This window comes from Pleurodeles waltl, chromosome 7, assembly GCF_031143425.1.
Source record: "Pleurodeles waltl isolate 20211129_DDA chromosome 7, aPleWal1.hap1.20221129, whole genome shotgun sequence".
Taxonomy (NCBI): Eukaryota; Metazoa; Chordata; class Amphibia; order Caudata; family Salamandridae; genus Pleurodeles; species Pleurodeles waltl.
This window is the reverse complement of record NC_090446.1, coordinates 64,070,803-64,088,752: the sequence shown is the minus strand read 5'-3', so window position 1 is coordinate 64,088,752 and position 17,950 is coordinate 64,070,803. Positions and strand designations below refer to the sequence as shown.

Below are 17,950 nucleotides of genomic sequence, written 5' to 3'. Positions count from 1 at the left end.
GAAATTAATTGCAGCCTCCCTTTAACGCCTGCTCCTAGCAGGCATTAAAAATGCTATAAAAATGATGCAAAGAAATCTGTTAGATTTCTTTGCGCCATTTTTCCGGCTGACCTACCGTCAGAACCCCCCTTGCATACATTACGCCTGGCAAAGGCACAATGTGGCGCAAGGGGTTACAAAGTGGTGCAATGTAAGCACTGCGTCATTTTGTAAATATGACGCAGCATTTTTGGCCTCCCAATGCCACATTAGCGTAACAAAAATGATGCTAATGTGCCACTGGAATGGTGCTAGGCCCTCTTAAATCTGGGCCTTGGTACCTTATTCTGAAGTGAGTTCCCACTGTTTTGTTTACTATGTGTTTTTCTTTAGTTTTCTTTATTCCATTTGGGTACATGCCTTTTTGCTGTGTCCTTGTAATTCATAGTCATGTTTAATCATTCGAACACATTTTTCTGAGTCATTCCCTGACCTTGTTCTGCAGACTGGGACTATAACAATTCCATTGGCTACTCTCCCCTCCAGCTTCCCCATTGCTTTGTTCACAGACTCAATAAATGATAAGCCATTGCATCTGGCTCATCGTCTACACTTTGACCACCTTTTTGTTGTGATGGACATTCGGTACTCCAAATGTTGTAAGGATGGAAGAATTTAGACATCCAAACATGGAATGACATACAAACTATAGTAATTAAGGTTGTCTATTTTCAGAAGTGGCATAAGTTACTGGGGGCCACCCTTCCATCTGCAGTCTTACTCACCTCTCGCGAGAACTCCTCACACACAGCTTCTGACTCCTTGCCATAACAGTTGCTGTAGCTCTGGAGGTACTTCCGGCAGACACTCACTTTCAGGATCCCAGGCACCGGCTTTCCATAGGTATACCTACCACAAAGAGCAGCACAGACAAAATAGGATTAAAGATGCAGAGGCACAGTTGGAAATAGACAGCAAGTAACAACCCCCCTTCTTTTTAGGTCTGGCTACATAAAGATTTAGCCTTGGTGGTCTTCATGTCATCACAACAAATACCAACATCAGGTAAATATGCTGCTTCTTTCTAGGGTCCCCTCTTTTGCACAAATATCTTCCTAGACAAGCACTGCTAAACTCATTCAATTATGTTGAGCTAAAACGTGCAAACACAGACATGTACTTGTGCATTCTTGTGTTTGCAGGCACTAACATATTAACAAATATGTGCTGTATTTTATCGCCCACACATCCTCCCAGCTTTCAACCTACTCACTCACCCAATCCCCAACTCCTTGCTCAGTTACACACACTGCCAAGAATGCAAACACTGACATTTTCCCCCGATAGCCCCTTAAAAGATAGCAGTCCTGACTGTTTGAGAGGCCGTGAATGCTGCAGATAACTGGAGAAAGGGAAGGCATTTTCTTTTGATGAGTACAAGAGTGATGTAGTCTGTCAAGATATTGGAAAGTTCAGTTAAGTATATACTTTAAAAAAATATTTTGTAAAGAGGAACCCTGCTGCCTTGTGGCCGCTCTGCAACTTTGGATATGACATATAAAACCCTATACCTGGCTAGTGGTACATATAGTAATTGGGGCTGAGCTCTGGTGTGATAGATACTGAGGGGCATATTTATATTTTTTGGTGCAAAACTGCACTAACGCAGTTTTGTACCATACATTTTGGCACCGGTTTGCGCCATTCCTGAGCACTAGCCTTGTGCCATATTTATGGAATGGCACAAGCCGGTGCAAAGGGTGGGGTAACAAAAAGAAAATGGCATAAGCCAGGTTGGGCTGGCGGTATGGGAGAAGGGGGTTTTGCACCAAAAAAATGACATTAGGCTGGTTAGAGTAAAAAAAGATGACTCTAACCAGCCTAGCATGATTTTCTGATGCAAAACCATCCATACCACATGACTCCTGTCTTAGAAAAGACAGGAGTCATGCCCACAACCCCAATGGCCAGCACAGGGGACCAGTGACTCCTGGGCATGGCCACTGCACCCTGTGCCATGCTGGGGGCCCCAAGTTGGCCCCCGATGGCTCTTTAATAAACAAAAAAAGAAATTACTTACCTATACTTACCCTAATTACCTGGGATGGAGTACCCCATTCTACGGTGTCCCTCTGGTGTGGGTGGGGGCGTTCCTGGGGCTTGAGGAGGGCACCTGTGGACCCATTAGATGGTGTTTAACCATGGAAATGGGTCCACAGGTCCCTTTTTGCCTGGTCTGACCCAGGCGCTAAATAATGGTGCAAAGCAAGCCTTGCACCATTATTTAGCCCCTCCTCCCACCCATGCATCATTTTAGCATGGGGGATAAATTTGGGGCTATGGGGTTAGCACCATTTTTTGGATGGGAATGCCTACCTTGCATCTCATTGACGCAAGGTAGGTTCACACATCTAAAAAATGGTGTAAACTCCAATATTTTGACGTTAGATGGGTATAAAGTCAAAATAGAAATATGGAGTTATTTTTGTGCCAAATTTGCATAAAAAAATGCTGCAAATTTGGCGCAAATGGGGTATTAATGTGCCCCATATACTGCATGGGTCTTTCAAACAAGTATAAGAATGGCTAAGGAAGTGACGATAATGATGGAGTACTGACCTGGAAGTCAGGACCATCGGTGAAACCCACATACTGTGTATAACAGATTTGAATGGGGCAGGTGTGGTTGTGATGAATGGTGTTTCAATATCTCAATGACAGCTGTGATGAAATTAGTGACATCATCAATATTGTAATTTTTTATATCCTCTTGGTCCAATGCATAGCAGTGGAGGTATTAAGATTATGAACATAAATGGTATATCTGGTTGGACAGCTCAGTGAGTTAAACACTGATAAATGCAGAGCTCTGAAGGTCATGAGTTCGGATCCTGGCAAAGAAGACTTGGCCTTTTCATTCTTCTGAGGTCAATAACTGACAATCAGATTTACAAGAATGTGGTGCAGAGCAAGTGCTGCAAGTCATTTTGATGCACTGCACTGTGTCACTTGGAAAGGGCAGGAATGCTGCGCATGTCTGTCCTTTATTCCTGCACTGGTGCACAGTGGGCTGCCTAGAACCCGTGCACCATGGTGCAAGGGAGTCTGTGTTGAATGCAGGACTGTTTTGTGCAGAAAGTGGCACTTTTCTGCACAAAAGCAAACCTGGGAGACCCTTTCCTCTATCTATGTATGCTGTAGAATGTAACACACATAGAAAAAGAAACAAATCAAGAGCGATAAAGATATTTTTCCTCATTGTGCCTCACCTGGAGAGGCATAAAGTTTTGACTCATCCCCAGGTTTACATGGCCTTGTAAGCCTGGGGATGCATCAAAAACAATGGGCGTTGTGTGAGAGCACCCACCCAGTGCCCACAGAATGCTTCCCTTGCCCAGAGTAAATGCAAGACTCCATATCTATGAGGCCATTGAAAGCCAAGCAAAAGGGCTCTGCGTGGCCTCATGGATATGGTTGCAAGGAATGCACCACTGTTGTGTCACAAAAAAGGATGCAACGGTGGTGCAAGGGGCTCATAAATATGCCACTGAGTATCAAAGTTGGGCAGCGGCATAACTAGCAGTGATGCAACGGGTACAGTGAACCGGGTCCCAGAGGGGGAGAGGGCCTATTTTATCCTACACTGGCTGTAGTAATTTTAGAGACTTCCTGTTCAGATGTTTTAAAACCAGACTACCTGGAGTCTGGCACTGTGATCTCTCTTTGTGGAAAAAAGACAGAAAATGGATTGAAGTGCTTTAATAATGACAGAAGTGCAGTCTGAAAAGTAATATAAAAACACATTATTAGAACATCAAAGGTTTTGTAGCATATGTGAGAAAGTAACCTCTTTATAGCATGGTTACCCCCAAGTTTGGCCTGTTTGTGAGTGTGTGTCAGTGTGTTTTTACTGTGTCACTGGGATCCTGCTAGCCAGGACCCCAGTGCTCATAGATAAAAACCTATATGTCAGTGTGTTTTTCCTGTCTCACTGGGATCCTGCTAGCCAGACCCCAGTGCTCATAGTTTGTGGCCTAATGTGCATGCCTGTGTAGTGCCTAACTGTGTCACTGGGGCTCTGCTAACCAGAACCTCAGTGCTTATGCTCTCTCTGCTTTTAAATTTGTCACTGTAGGCCAGTGACTTCATTTACCAATTTCAATTGGCATACTGGACCCCCCTTATAAGTCCCTAGTATATGGTACCTAGGTACCTAGGGAATTGGGGTTCCATGAGATCCATATGGGCTGCAGCATTTCTTTTGCCACCCATAGGGAGCTCAGACAAACCCTTGCACAGGCCTTTCATTGCAGCCTGCGTGGAATAACGCACATGTTATTTCACATTCATTTTCACTGCACTTAAGTATTTTATAAGTCACCTATATGTCCAACCTTCACTTGCTGAAGGTTAGGTGCAAAGTTACTATGTGTGAGGGCACCCTTGCACTAACAAGGCTGCCCCCACATAGTTCAGGGCCATTTCCCCAGACTTTGTGAGTGCAAGACGTAATTACACGTGTGCACTACATATAGGTCAATACCTACATGTAGCTTCACAATGGTAACTCCGAATATGGCCATGTAACATGTCTAAGATCATGGAATTGTCCCCCATTCCAAATCTGGCATTGGGGAGCCAATTACATGCATCCTGGGGGCTCCACCATGGACCCCCAGTACTGCCAAACCAGCTCTCTGAGGCTTGCACTGCAGCTACAGTTGCTGCCACCTCACAGAGAGGGTTCTGCCCTCCTGGGGTCTGGGCAGCCCAGTCCCAGGAAGGCAGAACAAAGCCTTTCCTCTGAGAGCAGGGTGTTACACCCTCTCCCTTTGGAAATAGGTGTTACAGGCTAAGGAGGGGTAGTCTCCCCCAGCCTCTGGAAATGCTTTGAAGGGCACAGATGGTGCCCTCCTTGCATAAATCAGTCTACATCAGTTCAGGGACCCCTTCTCCCCTGCTCTGGTGGGAAACTGGACAAAGGAAAGGGGGGTGACCACTACCTAGTCCATCACCACCCCAGAGGTGGTGCCTGGAGCTACTCCAGTATGTCCCAGACTTCAGCCATCTTGCTTTGCAAGGTGTGGGGGCACTCTGGAGGGCTCTCAGTGGCCAGTGTCAGCAGGTGACGTCAGAGACCCCTCCTGATAGGCCCATACCTGATAAGGTAGCCAATACACCTCTCAGGGCTATTTAGGGTCTCTCCTGTGGGTTCTCTTCAGATTCTGCTTGCAAGTTTTCTTCAGGCATCTTCTGCAACAACTTCAGACTCTTATGACCTCGGATCAACCGCAGCCTGCTCCAAGAAATGCTGTAACTGCAACAAAGTGTCTACAAGAGACACTTTTCTTCAGCAACCTCAGCTTCAAGTCAGCAACTGCAACAGTTTCCATGGTGTGCATGCACTGGGAACTCCCTGTCTTCATCCTGCACCAGAAGAACCTGTGGGGAGTGACAGATTCACTCCCCTGCTCCAAGCAGGCACCTTCAAAGGCAACAGCTGGTACCCTGGTCCTCTCACAGAAACAAGCATGCTCCTAAGGACACAGAGGGTGGACATCATCGACATAGACTACCCTGGGGTCCTGCTGACACAATTTGGAGGAGGTAAGACCTTGCCTTCCCCGAGAACGATGGTACCCCTGACTATTGTGTCTTCTTTGCCTCCTGAGGCCCCTGTGCACTCTTTGCAAAATTCCTTTGTGCACATCCTGGCCCAGGTCCCCAGCACTCCACCCTGTGATGCTCAACTCGCTGTGTTGTTCTTCGGCGGTGTGGGACCTTCTTTTGTTGTGCTGCAACAACTGCATTTTGCACCATTTTTTAACCTGGATCCTGCGGCTTCCAGGGGTGATGACTGGCATCCTGAGGGCTCTCTAGAATGCTGAGAGCCCCCTCTTCCTCCTCACACACACAGTTGAGACCCCCAGGTCCCTCCTGGGTCCATCCAGCGCCATTTTGATGAAAAATACACTTTTGCCATAGCCAAGGCTTGTTGGCACCTTCCAACACGAAATCTTGTCTGCAACGATCTTCATGCCGTGGGGCATCTTTTGCAACATGCAGGAACCCGCTGGCATCTTCCTAGGGTGCATTTCTGTAGTCTTCAACTAACCAGGGACTCTTATTTTGCACCCTCTTCTGGGTTGGCAGGGGCTCCTGTCCTTCCTGGAACTTCTTTCCACTTCTGGACTTGGTCCCCTTACTTTGCAGGTTTTCAGGTCCAATAATCCAGCAGTTGTTCTGTGCAAACTTGGTTGGCTGCTGCAAAATCCCAAAAACGAGGTGTTGTGTGTCCTAAGGAAACTTGCAGTACTTTACTCCTGCTTTTCTTGGCTCTGGGGTAGGTAGGGTAATTTACTTACCTTTACTGTATTCTTACAATCCCAGCGATTCTGCACACACTACACTTGTCTAGGGGGGAAATTCGTGATTCACATTCCACTTTTTTGGTATATGGTTTGTGTTGCCCCTAGACCTATTTTCTCCCATTGCATTCTATCGGATTTCCTACTGTTTGCATTGTTCTATGACTATTTACTTGTCTGATTTTGGTGTCTAGTGTATATATTGTGTATAATACTTACCTCCAAAAGGAGTATAGTCTCTACGATATTTTTGGTACTGTGTCATCCAAATAAATACCTTTATTTTTGGTAACACTGAGTATTGTCTTTACTTGTGTATAAGTACTGTGTAACTATAAGTGGTATTGCATGAGCTTTGCATGTCTCCTAGTTCAGCCTAAGCTGCTCTGCTGTAGCTACCTTTATCAGCCTAAGCTGCTAGAACACCACTACATTCACTAACAAGGGATAACTCGACCTGGTGTAATGTGTAAGTACCCAAGGTACCCACTACAAACCAGGCCAGCCTCCTACAGCATAATATGAGCATTACTTCAATTCACGTCTCTGATGAAATTTGCAGGGACACCTGCCAATGTTAGTAGCTAAGCTTAACATCCGAAATTTAGTTACATGTTTGCATCATCAATTACCTGCATATATTTTACAATTAAATATCCTCGTAAATCCCCATTCTTAAATTGTATTGTATGAGCGCCTTTCAACTGTTGACCGCCACTGTATCTAGGCCAGGGCGAAATGTCTAATTGCGCTAGCAGAATCAGAAGAATGGGAGACTCTGCCTTACTCTTTTAACACAGAGTTCCTAAACAAATTCTGCCAGTGGCATGTGGTAGAACTTTTTTTTACTGTTTGAGCAATGCAAGGCTCCAGCTAGCGAGCTGGCTGGCATAAGCAAGATTTGACATCCATTAGCGCAATTTCCAGTCACCAGGAAGCCAAAGATGCAGGCACGGATGTAGGTGTTCTAGCTGAACAGACCAGGTGAGAAACTTGGAGTCTGTGTTACTTCAGGCACACCTCTCCTCCGTGTAGCTGTGGAGCACTATTAAGTGCCTTAATTTAAACCCATTTATAAATGCCAAGTAGGTGTTTTAAGTGTTCCTGACATAAGTATGGTAAATGCACCAGTTACGCAAGCATTATGGAATGAATGTGGATTGTGGTAGTATAATCAGTCCTGACGAAAGCCAAGAACATTTGGGAACATAAGTAGCAGAAACATGTTGACCCTGAGAAGAAGTAGGGGATTCCTAACTTTTCTCATTTTTAATCATACCAGCTGGCACCCAGATTAAAACATGAGGGCTACCAGGCAGGTATGTTTAAAGAGTAACACTGCCTCCACTAACTACTCTATTCCTTTTCCAACAAAGTGCTCCTCTGCATCTCACAGGATGTAGCATGCCCCGTTCTGCAACAGAATGGGAAGGACCTCTATGAGAAAGCTTCCACCAAGGGATACGCATGGTGGGAGAGAGTTCTTCAAAGCAAAAGGATTCTTTTCTCTTCAGTTTGATCAGAGGGTTCTTAGATTGAACCAATCAAGGATGAATAGTTTGTGTAAAATTCTGTGTCAGAGGAGGGTTAGCTCATGCTCTACAGCACCGCTTCAGTCCTCTTAATTTGTTTATGCATATTGTGATCCTCACTTCAAATCATTCCTCCTATGAAATTTGTCAGGCTTTTTTATTGACATACACAAGGCATTGTTAGTAGCGAAGATTAACATCCACCACTTAGTTACATGTTAGCATCATCAATTACTTACAGGTAATTAGCAATTAAAAATCTTGGCAAATCCCCCATTATTACTTTCTATTGTAATTGCATTCTTATAGTGCCTACAAGTCCTGACAAGGTGCTGAAACTAGCCAGGTGGAATTTTTAATTCCACTCATCAAATCGTAGGAATTTAGTGACACTGAGTTACACTTTTAACACAGAGGCGGTCATTCCAACCGCGGCGGGTGGCGGTAGCGGCCCGCCATGCGGTTACCGCCGAATGACCGCACCACAGTCAAAAGACCGCGGCGGCCATTCTGGCTTTCCCGCTGGGCCGGCGGGCGACTGCCAAAAGGCCGCCCGCCGGCCCAGCGGGAAAGACCCAGCAACGATGAAGCTGGCTCCGAATGGAGCCGGCGGAGTTGCTGGGGTGTGACGGGTGCAGTGGCACCCGTCGCGATTTTCAGTGTCTGCTTTGCAGACACTGAAAATCATTATGGGGCCCTGTGAGGGGGCCCCTGCACTGCCCATGCCAGTGGCATGGGCAGTGCAGGGGCCCCCAGGGGCCCCACGACACCCGTTCCCGCCATCCTGTTCCTGGCGATATTTACCGCCAGGACCAGGATGGCGGTAAGGGGGTCAGAATCCCCATGGCGGTGCTGCAAGCAGCGCCGCCATGGCGGATTCCTTGGGCCAGGGGTAAACCGGCGGGAAACCGCCGGTTGCCTTTTTCTGACCGCGGCTTTACCGCCGTGGTCAGAATGGCCCAGGAATTACCGGCAGCCTGTTGGCGGTGCTTCCGCAGGTCCGGCCCTGGCGGTCATGGACCGCCAGGGTCGGAATGACCCCCAGAGTTCCTTGCTAAATTGCCCTGACGTGTGGTGGACTTTTTTAACCACTTAAATAATGCCAACAAAAACAATGCAAGGCTCCAGCTAGTGGGCTCTTAAGCACAAGAAAGATTTTTCATCCCCAAATGCAATTTCCGGTCGCTAGGACGCCTTCTGGTGTGATTTTGCAAAGCGAGCAGTCGTGGGAGCAGTCAGAGGGCTGCTTCACGAGTAGATTTTCCACTTGAGCAGCAGCAAAATCAACTCAAATATCCGTATGCTCTTGTGTACCCCATGTTACCATTTGCAATTATTTTTCATACGGACTGCGCTACCAGCAAAAAATCGCAGCAAGACCTGGATTTTTTCCGCCCATTGGCAGAACTTTTTATTTGAAACTGTGGAATTCTGTGGATTGAAATTTGAATGTTCTACCCACCCATAGCTGACATTTCAATTTGCGAAATGATAGAGTACAACATTTGGCATTAATTTGTGCTTAGTACATGCATGTCACCATTGTTAGAACCAATGAGTCGTGCAATGTTGTGCTGTGTGCAGGACTTGCATAACACACCATGAATGATCAATACACCTTGTAGGCAGTTCTTGGTCTGCGGCCATGCAACACGTGCTCCTTTCAGCTACAGCCATTTCTTCGTAAAGGTATGTTGTACATGTGCACGTGGCTCAGAGTATATGGTTTACAATCAAATCTACATCTGTGTAAAGATATTTTTTTTTATTGGCAAAGCTTTGTGAAGTTTCTAGTTAACCCCATTTGTTCAGCTTACAAAGTTGCACAGTTTAAGTTCTCCTTCGCCAGTGCAACATTTTTCTGTACATTCTGCGCATTCTGAAGCGATTTGTACCACACTCCAAGAACTTATCTTGGAGTGTTGTGAAAATTACTTCATAATTCTCTAATCAACCACAACCGAGATGGAGAATGTAGACACAACTTTTTCTCTGCAACAATACCTATTGCACATTTCCTCTGCACAATACGGAAGTCATGCAGAATATTCCTCTGCAAGTTTACCTTGTGAAAGACATCACTTTTAGGCATTGGTGCAGACCCCGTGAAATTGCAAATGTTTCCAGAGAGTGAAGGTTGGAAAAAAACACTTTGCAACTTCAGGCAGTCCTGAATCCTGACACACAAAAATGTGTACACAAAATTCCACTGAGTGGCTTGCGTGGCATTTGTTTGCTGTATACTTAAGTAGACCCAATAGGCTGCAGACAGAGTAACACTAGAAATCACATCTAGTGCAGGTACATAATAAACAGAACTGCTAGTCTGCTGCCGTGAATTGTGTGTGCAAAACAAACCTTTTTTCGGGAGGCAGTCTCCGAGGGTAGGTCCGAGTACAGGACCAGTGACTAAATATTGTCACCATGAGTCCTAGAGACGCCTTACCCATGGAACCTGTTCTCGAGTAGGGGGTGGGTACCTGTACTACCAGTCAACTTAAGTAAGTGACCGGTTCCCATGTATTTCTAAAGAGGTCTGTTTACTTAGTTACGTAGGTCCTGATGAAGCGTCAGTGGATCTGTATAGACCAATAGACGCGAAACATGTCGACCATAACATAGAGGTGCCTTATAATTTTTAGGACTCTCTAATATATTTATTCACTTTTGAAAGGTGTAGGAGCATAATCCTCAACCTTACTTTCTAAACTGTTTTTAACCTTGGTCTTCATCCTCGTTACATTTGACTGATTAAATGATGAAGTTTATGGATGAATAACCAATTTTAAATTCTTTTTTCCTCTTTTTTGTCTTTGATGGTGACTTACGGCACCTTTATTTTGTACTATTGAATTTTCTAGTCATTATCTCAGAATTCGGCTGAGAGCCCCCATTTCGGGGTGCCCACTAGGCATTGCAGTGCCGGCCTAGTGAGGAGCGATTCCCGATGATGATGCTAGTCATCCAGAGTGATGCTTGAGGGCTCTTGCTCCTGAGATTACAGGTCTCCCCTGTTTTCATTTTCTCTTTTTTCTATTTTTGGAACAGTGTACCTGTATGTAGTTACTATTATAGGGAGATTGTACACTGGACCAGTAACACTCCCAGTCCCTCCTTTTGTGTTAGTAACAACATCATATTCTCAAAAAGTGGTCACAACTTGCGACTCAACTTTTTGTGACCAGAAACTTGTGCATGGAATCACAGTAAGTCACAGCCCAACCTATATAATTAATATTCGTTAGGTATGTTGCAACTTATGACTCACAGTGATTGATCACAAAGAGAGGGATGGTAGTCTACAAGGGTCAGCAGACCATCATGAATGTAATCGCCTTTAAATAAAAAAAACTTTTGTTTAAAATAACTCTATTTTTACACAGATGATCATAAAAAAGTTTTCTTTTTGCAAAAATGTCAATAGAAGTTGGCAATGGGCCCCTGGTTCATTGAGTTTTCCCCATTAAATACTTACCTCATTTAGAAAAACAAAGGGGTCGAAGAGGCGCCTGCATTTTTTAATCAGCTTTCATCTCAACTTGGGAATCTATGAATTTTCAGTGGTTTGTGACTGGAAATATTGTTGGAAACCATAGATACATCTGGTAACAATTTGGTATTTGGAAGGAACACCCAAAGCACACGCCTTTCAAGTAGCAAATCAGCATTACACCCAACCCTTAAAACACATTTTGTACATAGCTATAACCTTTTGCGATTGCTAACTCCGATTTGAAGTGTTGGCAGCCGCAAAACAGTGCCATACATATGTAATTGGGCACCAGACGCTAGAGAGAAGGTGTCAATTCTGTGAGGAGGAGAAAATCTTTAAGCTGTTGGAATAGGGGCTAGTGTGTAATTGAACACATAGAGTTAAACATTGCATCTAGAGAAGGGCTCTCTCTAGAGAGATGTCAATAATCAAAGGGTAGGATGACTCCAGGCGATGCAGCCAATGCTTATTATATGCTCATAGAAAAGATAACAGGTGGATCCAAGGATAATAGCTGTATATTTTCTCACATCTAGATGGCATCCACAAAATAGAAAGACCGCTTGGATACTGATCCCCCATTTCCTCGTGGTGATCTTATAGAGAGGCCGGGGACAGACAGAGAGACAGAGAGTAGTGAATAAACCCTGCTCTCACTTCATGGAGGTGCTTGCTTTGTAGACAGGAGAAGACTACAGGCATGGGAAATTCCCCATCCATCCTCCAAATGTTACTTCCTAATGAGAAGTAAGAGTTGAATAGTTATGAGGACCAAAATTCTTCCCTCATCACAAGTATCAACACCTTGAACAGAAGCCAGCAACTTACTGGGTATGTATTGGACTTGGACCACCCTGCAGGGTCACCCCAAAACATTTTGCTTACACCCTCCTATTTTCTGAACTTGTTTTTTGCTGCCTTTTAGGACTCTCCACACTTTACCACTGATAAACAGTGCTAAAGTTCGTGTGCTCTCTCTTTTAAACACAATTAAATTGGCTTACACCCAATTGGCATATATAATATACTTGTAAGTCGCTAGTAAAGTAGTACTACAGGTACCCCCATGGCTTGTTGATTAAATGCTACAAGTGGGTCTATAGCACTAAATGCACCTCCCACTTAAGTAATCTTTTAAAACATGCTCCAGGTCTGCATTTGCAGCCTATGTGTGATGGCAAGCTATGTGTGCAGTGTTAGACAGCCATTTTGAACTTTCAAAATAAACCTTTTTGTGAGGCCAAACCTTCCTTTTTAATACTTTTAAGTTACCCCTAAGGTAGGCCTTAAACAGCCTATAGGGCAGGGTGTAGTGTATTTAAAACACTGAGCATGCACTTTTGACTTTTACATGGCCTGTTAGTGAAAACTCTTAAATTAAGTGTTCACTACTGCAAGGTCTACCTCTTTCTTTGGATAACACTGTTCTACCTTATTACAATAAATAATGTTAACTTTCAATTGGACGCAAGTAGTGAAGTCAAGTTTGGTCACTAAAGAATGAATTTTAAGTCACAATTCTGAAAACGTCACTTTTAGAAAGTCTGCATTTTCATGTACAATCTATGTGCTGCCTGTAGCCTATATCCTGGGTCACATGACTAGCTGTAGCTGTCAGCTGACCTTTGTGTACTACTCCCAGACAGTGACACAAAGGGGGAATAGGTATTGGCAGAATGGGCCATCTCTGAATTGACAGGGGGCGGAGCTGTCACCTTCCACACTTGTATATTACACACACTCACAAAGGGTTTCACACTAGTCATTTATGCCCCCAGACAAGCTGGGGCCAAGGCAAGAAATTCCAGACACCTCTGGTGGGAGTGGACTTTAGAAGCTTCTCCCCCTTAAACAACACTACGGGGTAGAAACAGCAGACCTCAGACCCAACTCTTCAGTACAATCCTGGACCTGTGGATACTACAAAAGAAGGATGTCCTGCTGATCTGCAGCTTGACACTTGCCCTGCTTGTTGACAAAGAAGACTGGACCTGCACCCTTCATCCTAGGTTGACGACTCCAAGGGTGAGGTGACTGGACTCCTGTCAAAGCTACAGTGACACAACAAGGTTCAGGAGACTCCTGGAATTTATCCAGTTGTCCTGCTGCCAGCCCCAGCAACTAGACTTGCTTGAGCCCTACTGGCCTCTGCTAGGGTGAATTCCTGATCCCCAAGTAGTGCCCCTTGGGTCCTGTACTCTTGATGTGGCATCAGTTGAACTCCTTAAAGAAAGGGAGAAATTCTGAAGTTTGGGGCTTTTTGTGACCACAAATGAGTCCGCAAACCTCTTGTGAACCTGACTCTTCTGGCTACACTACCTGCGAGCGACAACTGCCAATCTGAGACCTGCAGTTCACACTACAGCATCGACAGCTGTGGTGACCGTAAACACAAATCTCTGGCAACGACCATCCGCAATGCTAAACAGGATGTTCGCACTACAGCAACAACTGTTCAGTGTCACCATGCTTGCTCTAGATGCTAAAGCAACAAACATCCTCACAATACTCTCTCTCTGCTCTTCGCAGCCTCCTCCCTTCAAACTGAACTCTTCGTGCTGGACCTGAGATGGTAACTTTTTCAGCATGGCCTGAGGTCCATCGCAGTCAGACCGAACGTGTGGTTTTCACCTAGTCTTGCATGATCAGACATCCACAATGGTGCTTTGTGCCTTTAGGCACTATACGTAACTTAAATCTTTGAAATTATATATTTCTGGTTCTTCGGATTGGATTTTTTTCTTTTTAGTGTCAAATAGTTTATTATTCTAAACTGGTGTTGTATTCTTCTTCTGTTATATTTTCACTTTATTACTGTTTGTGTGCTGCATACATAATTTACACTATGCATGTATGTTATGCCTGGCTGCCTTTATTCCAGGCTACAAGAGGGTTGAGGACAGGTTAATTTGGGGTTTTCTTGAGTTTCACCCTGAAAATATTTCCTGTTGCTTCTTGAGTGGAATAGCTTTTCACCCCCTCTTCCAGTAACCCAACTTCTTACAAAGTGTAAAAAAACATAGCTTTCTCACCTCGACAGGTGATCTCTTTAGAGCCAGTTTGTGGATGGCATGTCTGTAAAAAGAAAAGGTCTACCAACGATCCTATAGGTCCACAATCTAAGGATAGGTAGGGCTGAAGATCATTGTCATTGATGTACACTGTAATCAGTCTGTGGATACGTAAGCCTACTGATCGAGGAGGCTTGGGCTGCACTGCATGGCCCTTTACATGTTAAAAAACTATGAAGCACTCACTTGGCACAGGCTGTCACTTCCAATTGCTCGTCCATAATGGTGAGGGACTTGGGCATCTTGACAATGACTTCGAATTTTGGTAAAACTGGAATGTTAAAAAGATGTAGGTGTCAGTTCTGCTGGTGAAGCTTCTAAATAGAAGTGATGTACATGAATGAATGATTGCAGTACGGTCCTCAGTGCACTCAAACTAAGCTTCCTCCTCTGTGTACTCCAGTGTTCTTGCAGCATTGCTCCCACTACAGTATAGAGTAGTATGCTCCCCTTCACGTTTCTCATTCCTATGTACCCTTATATACTTGAGTGTAATCCCACTCCTATATACCCTTCTTTCTGCACTCCTCCTATTCCATTGCACCATAGTGGTATCTTTCTGCACTCCTCTTATTTCTATACAACTAAGTGTTCTCTTTCTGCACTATTCCTATTTCATTGCACCATAATGTTCTGTTTCTTCACTCCTCTTATTTCTACACACCTTGGTGTTCTTTTTCTGCACTCCTCCCATTCCATTGTACCATACTGCTCTCTTCCAACACTCCTCCTATTTCTATACACCTTAGTGTTCTCTTTCTGCACTCCTTCTATTTCAATATACCTTAGTGTTCTCTTTCTGAACTCCTTTTGTTTCTACACACCTTGGTGTTCTCTTTCAGCACTCCTCCCATGCCTTAGTACCATAGTGTTCTCTTTCTGCACAGCTCCTATTTCTATGTATCTTAGAGTTCTCTTTCTGGACTCATCCCATTCTTATGTTCCTTAGTGTTTTCATTCTGTACTCCTCCCTTTCCTATGTACCTTACTGTTCTCTTTCTGCACTTCTCTCATTCGTACATACATTAGTTTTCTCCTTCTACACTTAACCTATTTCTATACATCTTACTGTTCTCTTTGTGCATACCTTAAGATTCTTCGTACCTTAGAATTCTATTTCTACACTCCTACAATTCTCATGTACTCCTAAAGAAATATAGTGATGGTTTTGTTAAAGATTACAGCACTCTTTTAAGTTTCCACAGTTTAAACTAAAAGTGAAAGGTGCTCACTCCAAGGGCCAACCTTCAAACAAAATGCCCTAATGAGTACAATTAACAAAAAGTAAGGGAGAAGCACACTTACATCAGAGTTCACCAAAAGTCAAGAACATATCACATTTAAATTTAAAACGTCACGGAACAAGTATTGTGGAAAAGTTGATTCCTTATTCCTTGGTTGGATTCAGCAATAAAATGAAGGACACAGCCATAAAAGGTTTGGGACTGGCAATGGGGGTTATTACAACTTTGGAGGAGGTGTTAATCCGTCCCAAATGTGACGGATATACCACCAGCCGTATTACGAGTTCCATAGGATATAATGGACTCGTAATACGGCTGGTGGTATATCCGTCACTTTACCATCACTTTTGGGACGGTTTAACACCTCCTCCAAAGTTGTAATAACCCCCTATGTGTTTTATCCCTGAACTTAGGGACTTCCTCCGGCAAATTATGTTACAGGCAATCATGCATAATTAGTATATGTCTCCATGTGCCATTTGACATACTCAGTCAGGACTCCTAATCATTGTTATCAATAGATACACCTTTAGAATACCTTTTGTGTGGCTCCTATGTTAGTCAATCCTTTTATGGTTGCGGGGAAAAAGCCTCGGGAATTTTGTGTTTGTACAGGAAGGTGCCACTTTCAAAACTACATACAACGGAGGCACACTTGCACCATGGTGCAAGGATGCCTGCGTTGGTGCTAGGCAGTCAATTGTACACCAGCATTGGGGAAAGGACAGAATTGTGCCATATTGGGATAAATACAGCACATTCTTGCCCTTTCTCTGTGATGTCAAGGTGACTTGCTGCGCTGCACCACTTGACCATAAATAGGGCCCTAAGAGTTCTCCTATTAAAATGCTCTTGCCTCTGCATTCCACTGTGTTTTCTTATGGTTCTTGCTCACCACCTCTTATCCTGCTCCTGTCCTCCTCAATAAACTTCACTGTCTGATTACTGTTCTTCTGCAAACCCTTATAAACAAAGTTCTCTTACCATATTCTTCCACAGTGAACAAATGCTCCACAGTAGATCCTTGTTTCCTACGCACACCGAGTTTGTATGTTCCATGTAGCAGTTCAGAAGCCAAGGGGAAGGAGAGTTGGACAAGTCCTCCTGCTGTTAATATGTCCCGCCACTGGCCCACACGGTTCCTCTGTGGATCCTAAAAGGAGGGCATTGCTGGGTTAATGTGCAATGACCACAAACGTGGTACACATGATGAGCTCTGACCGGGAGATCGTGCTCTGCTGGAATTTCCACTAGATCACATTTAGTTTCTCAGATTATTACAGTGATCTTGACCTCAATCTTGTGCTCCAATGGAATGAGCATCTGCTCATGCTTTATATATGAGGCACCTAAGTATTGCATGCCTGTTCTTCAGAGAAATCACTGCAACAAGTATAAGTTGACACAGTGAGATGGAATATTAAAATCTTACCTCAATATATATCACAGGGAACTGGAAATCAAAAAAGAAAGCAAAAATAAAAATGTGTTACTATCCACACATTTGGAAGGAGGTAGGAAATATGAATTGATCCTCACTCATCTACACAACACATGGCTTATACACTTTAGTGGAGTTAGGCGTTGTACCCTTCCATGATGTTACACTCATTGCCACCTCACTGTACTTAAGCATTCACAACCACTCTCCACAAACTGGACCACTCACAGTAGAATGGAGTTTCACTAAATGTATCCATCATTTGTTAAAAATGTTGTAGCATGGTCCCATTAAATGACTCAAATTACGGTTCTTGCACTTTTCACAAGTGTCACGCATTCCTCCATTTATGGTCCACTCACTTTACGAAGTCTTATTGATCTCACATAATACATTTCTCACATTTCTTCCAACACTGCGTCCAGACTCCATCCTCTCTCCTCTACTTCATCACTAATGTCAAATCCAACATAGAAATAAGCATCTGTCAAAGCTGAGAAAAGTTCTCCAACAGATACCCTATCACACACTGCTTCGATTTTCCTTTAGTTCTCCAACAGTTCCCATAGTGACTGAAAAACAACAGCCACTGCAGAAGATCAGTATGAATTTAGGAAATTGGAAGGTTACTTGATAAGAGCTATGGCACAACCAACAGGACACTTGATGGGACTTTCTGCATCACTACCATAGCTTCTCCTTCTTCTAATCTTAGTTCATTGCTGTGGAGGTTCAAGGACATACCTAAGCCATGCCATGCTTTAATAATTTTTGGAGACCATTGAACTTGGACACTCGTAGATCCAGGCTCTGTGTTTGCAA

At 44.0% G+C, this 17,950-nt stretch overlaps 1 protein-coding gene across 1 annotated transcript in view; it reads right to left on the bottom strand.

Moving 5' to 3' along the window:
* Nucleotides 1–17,950, bottom strand: part of LOC138303636 (alpha-2-macroglobulin-like) — a 133,922-nt gene that overhangs the window by 97,524 nt on the left and 18,448 nt on the right. The window contains exons 5-8 of the mRNA XM_069242933.1: nt 17,120–17,140; nt 16,672–16,840; nt 14,630–14,714; nt 765–888 (exon numbers count right to left, since the gene is read on the bottom strand). Of these exons, the coding sequence (XP_069099034.1) occupies nt 765–888; nt 14,630–14,714; nt 16,672–16,840; nt 17,120–17,140 (399 nt within the window). The remainder of the gene's footprint in view (nt 1–764; nt 889–14,629; nt 14,715–16,671; nt 16,841–17,119; nt 17,141–17,950) is intronic.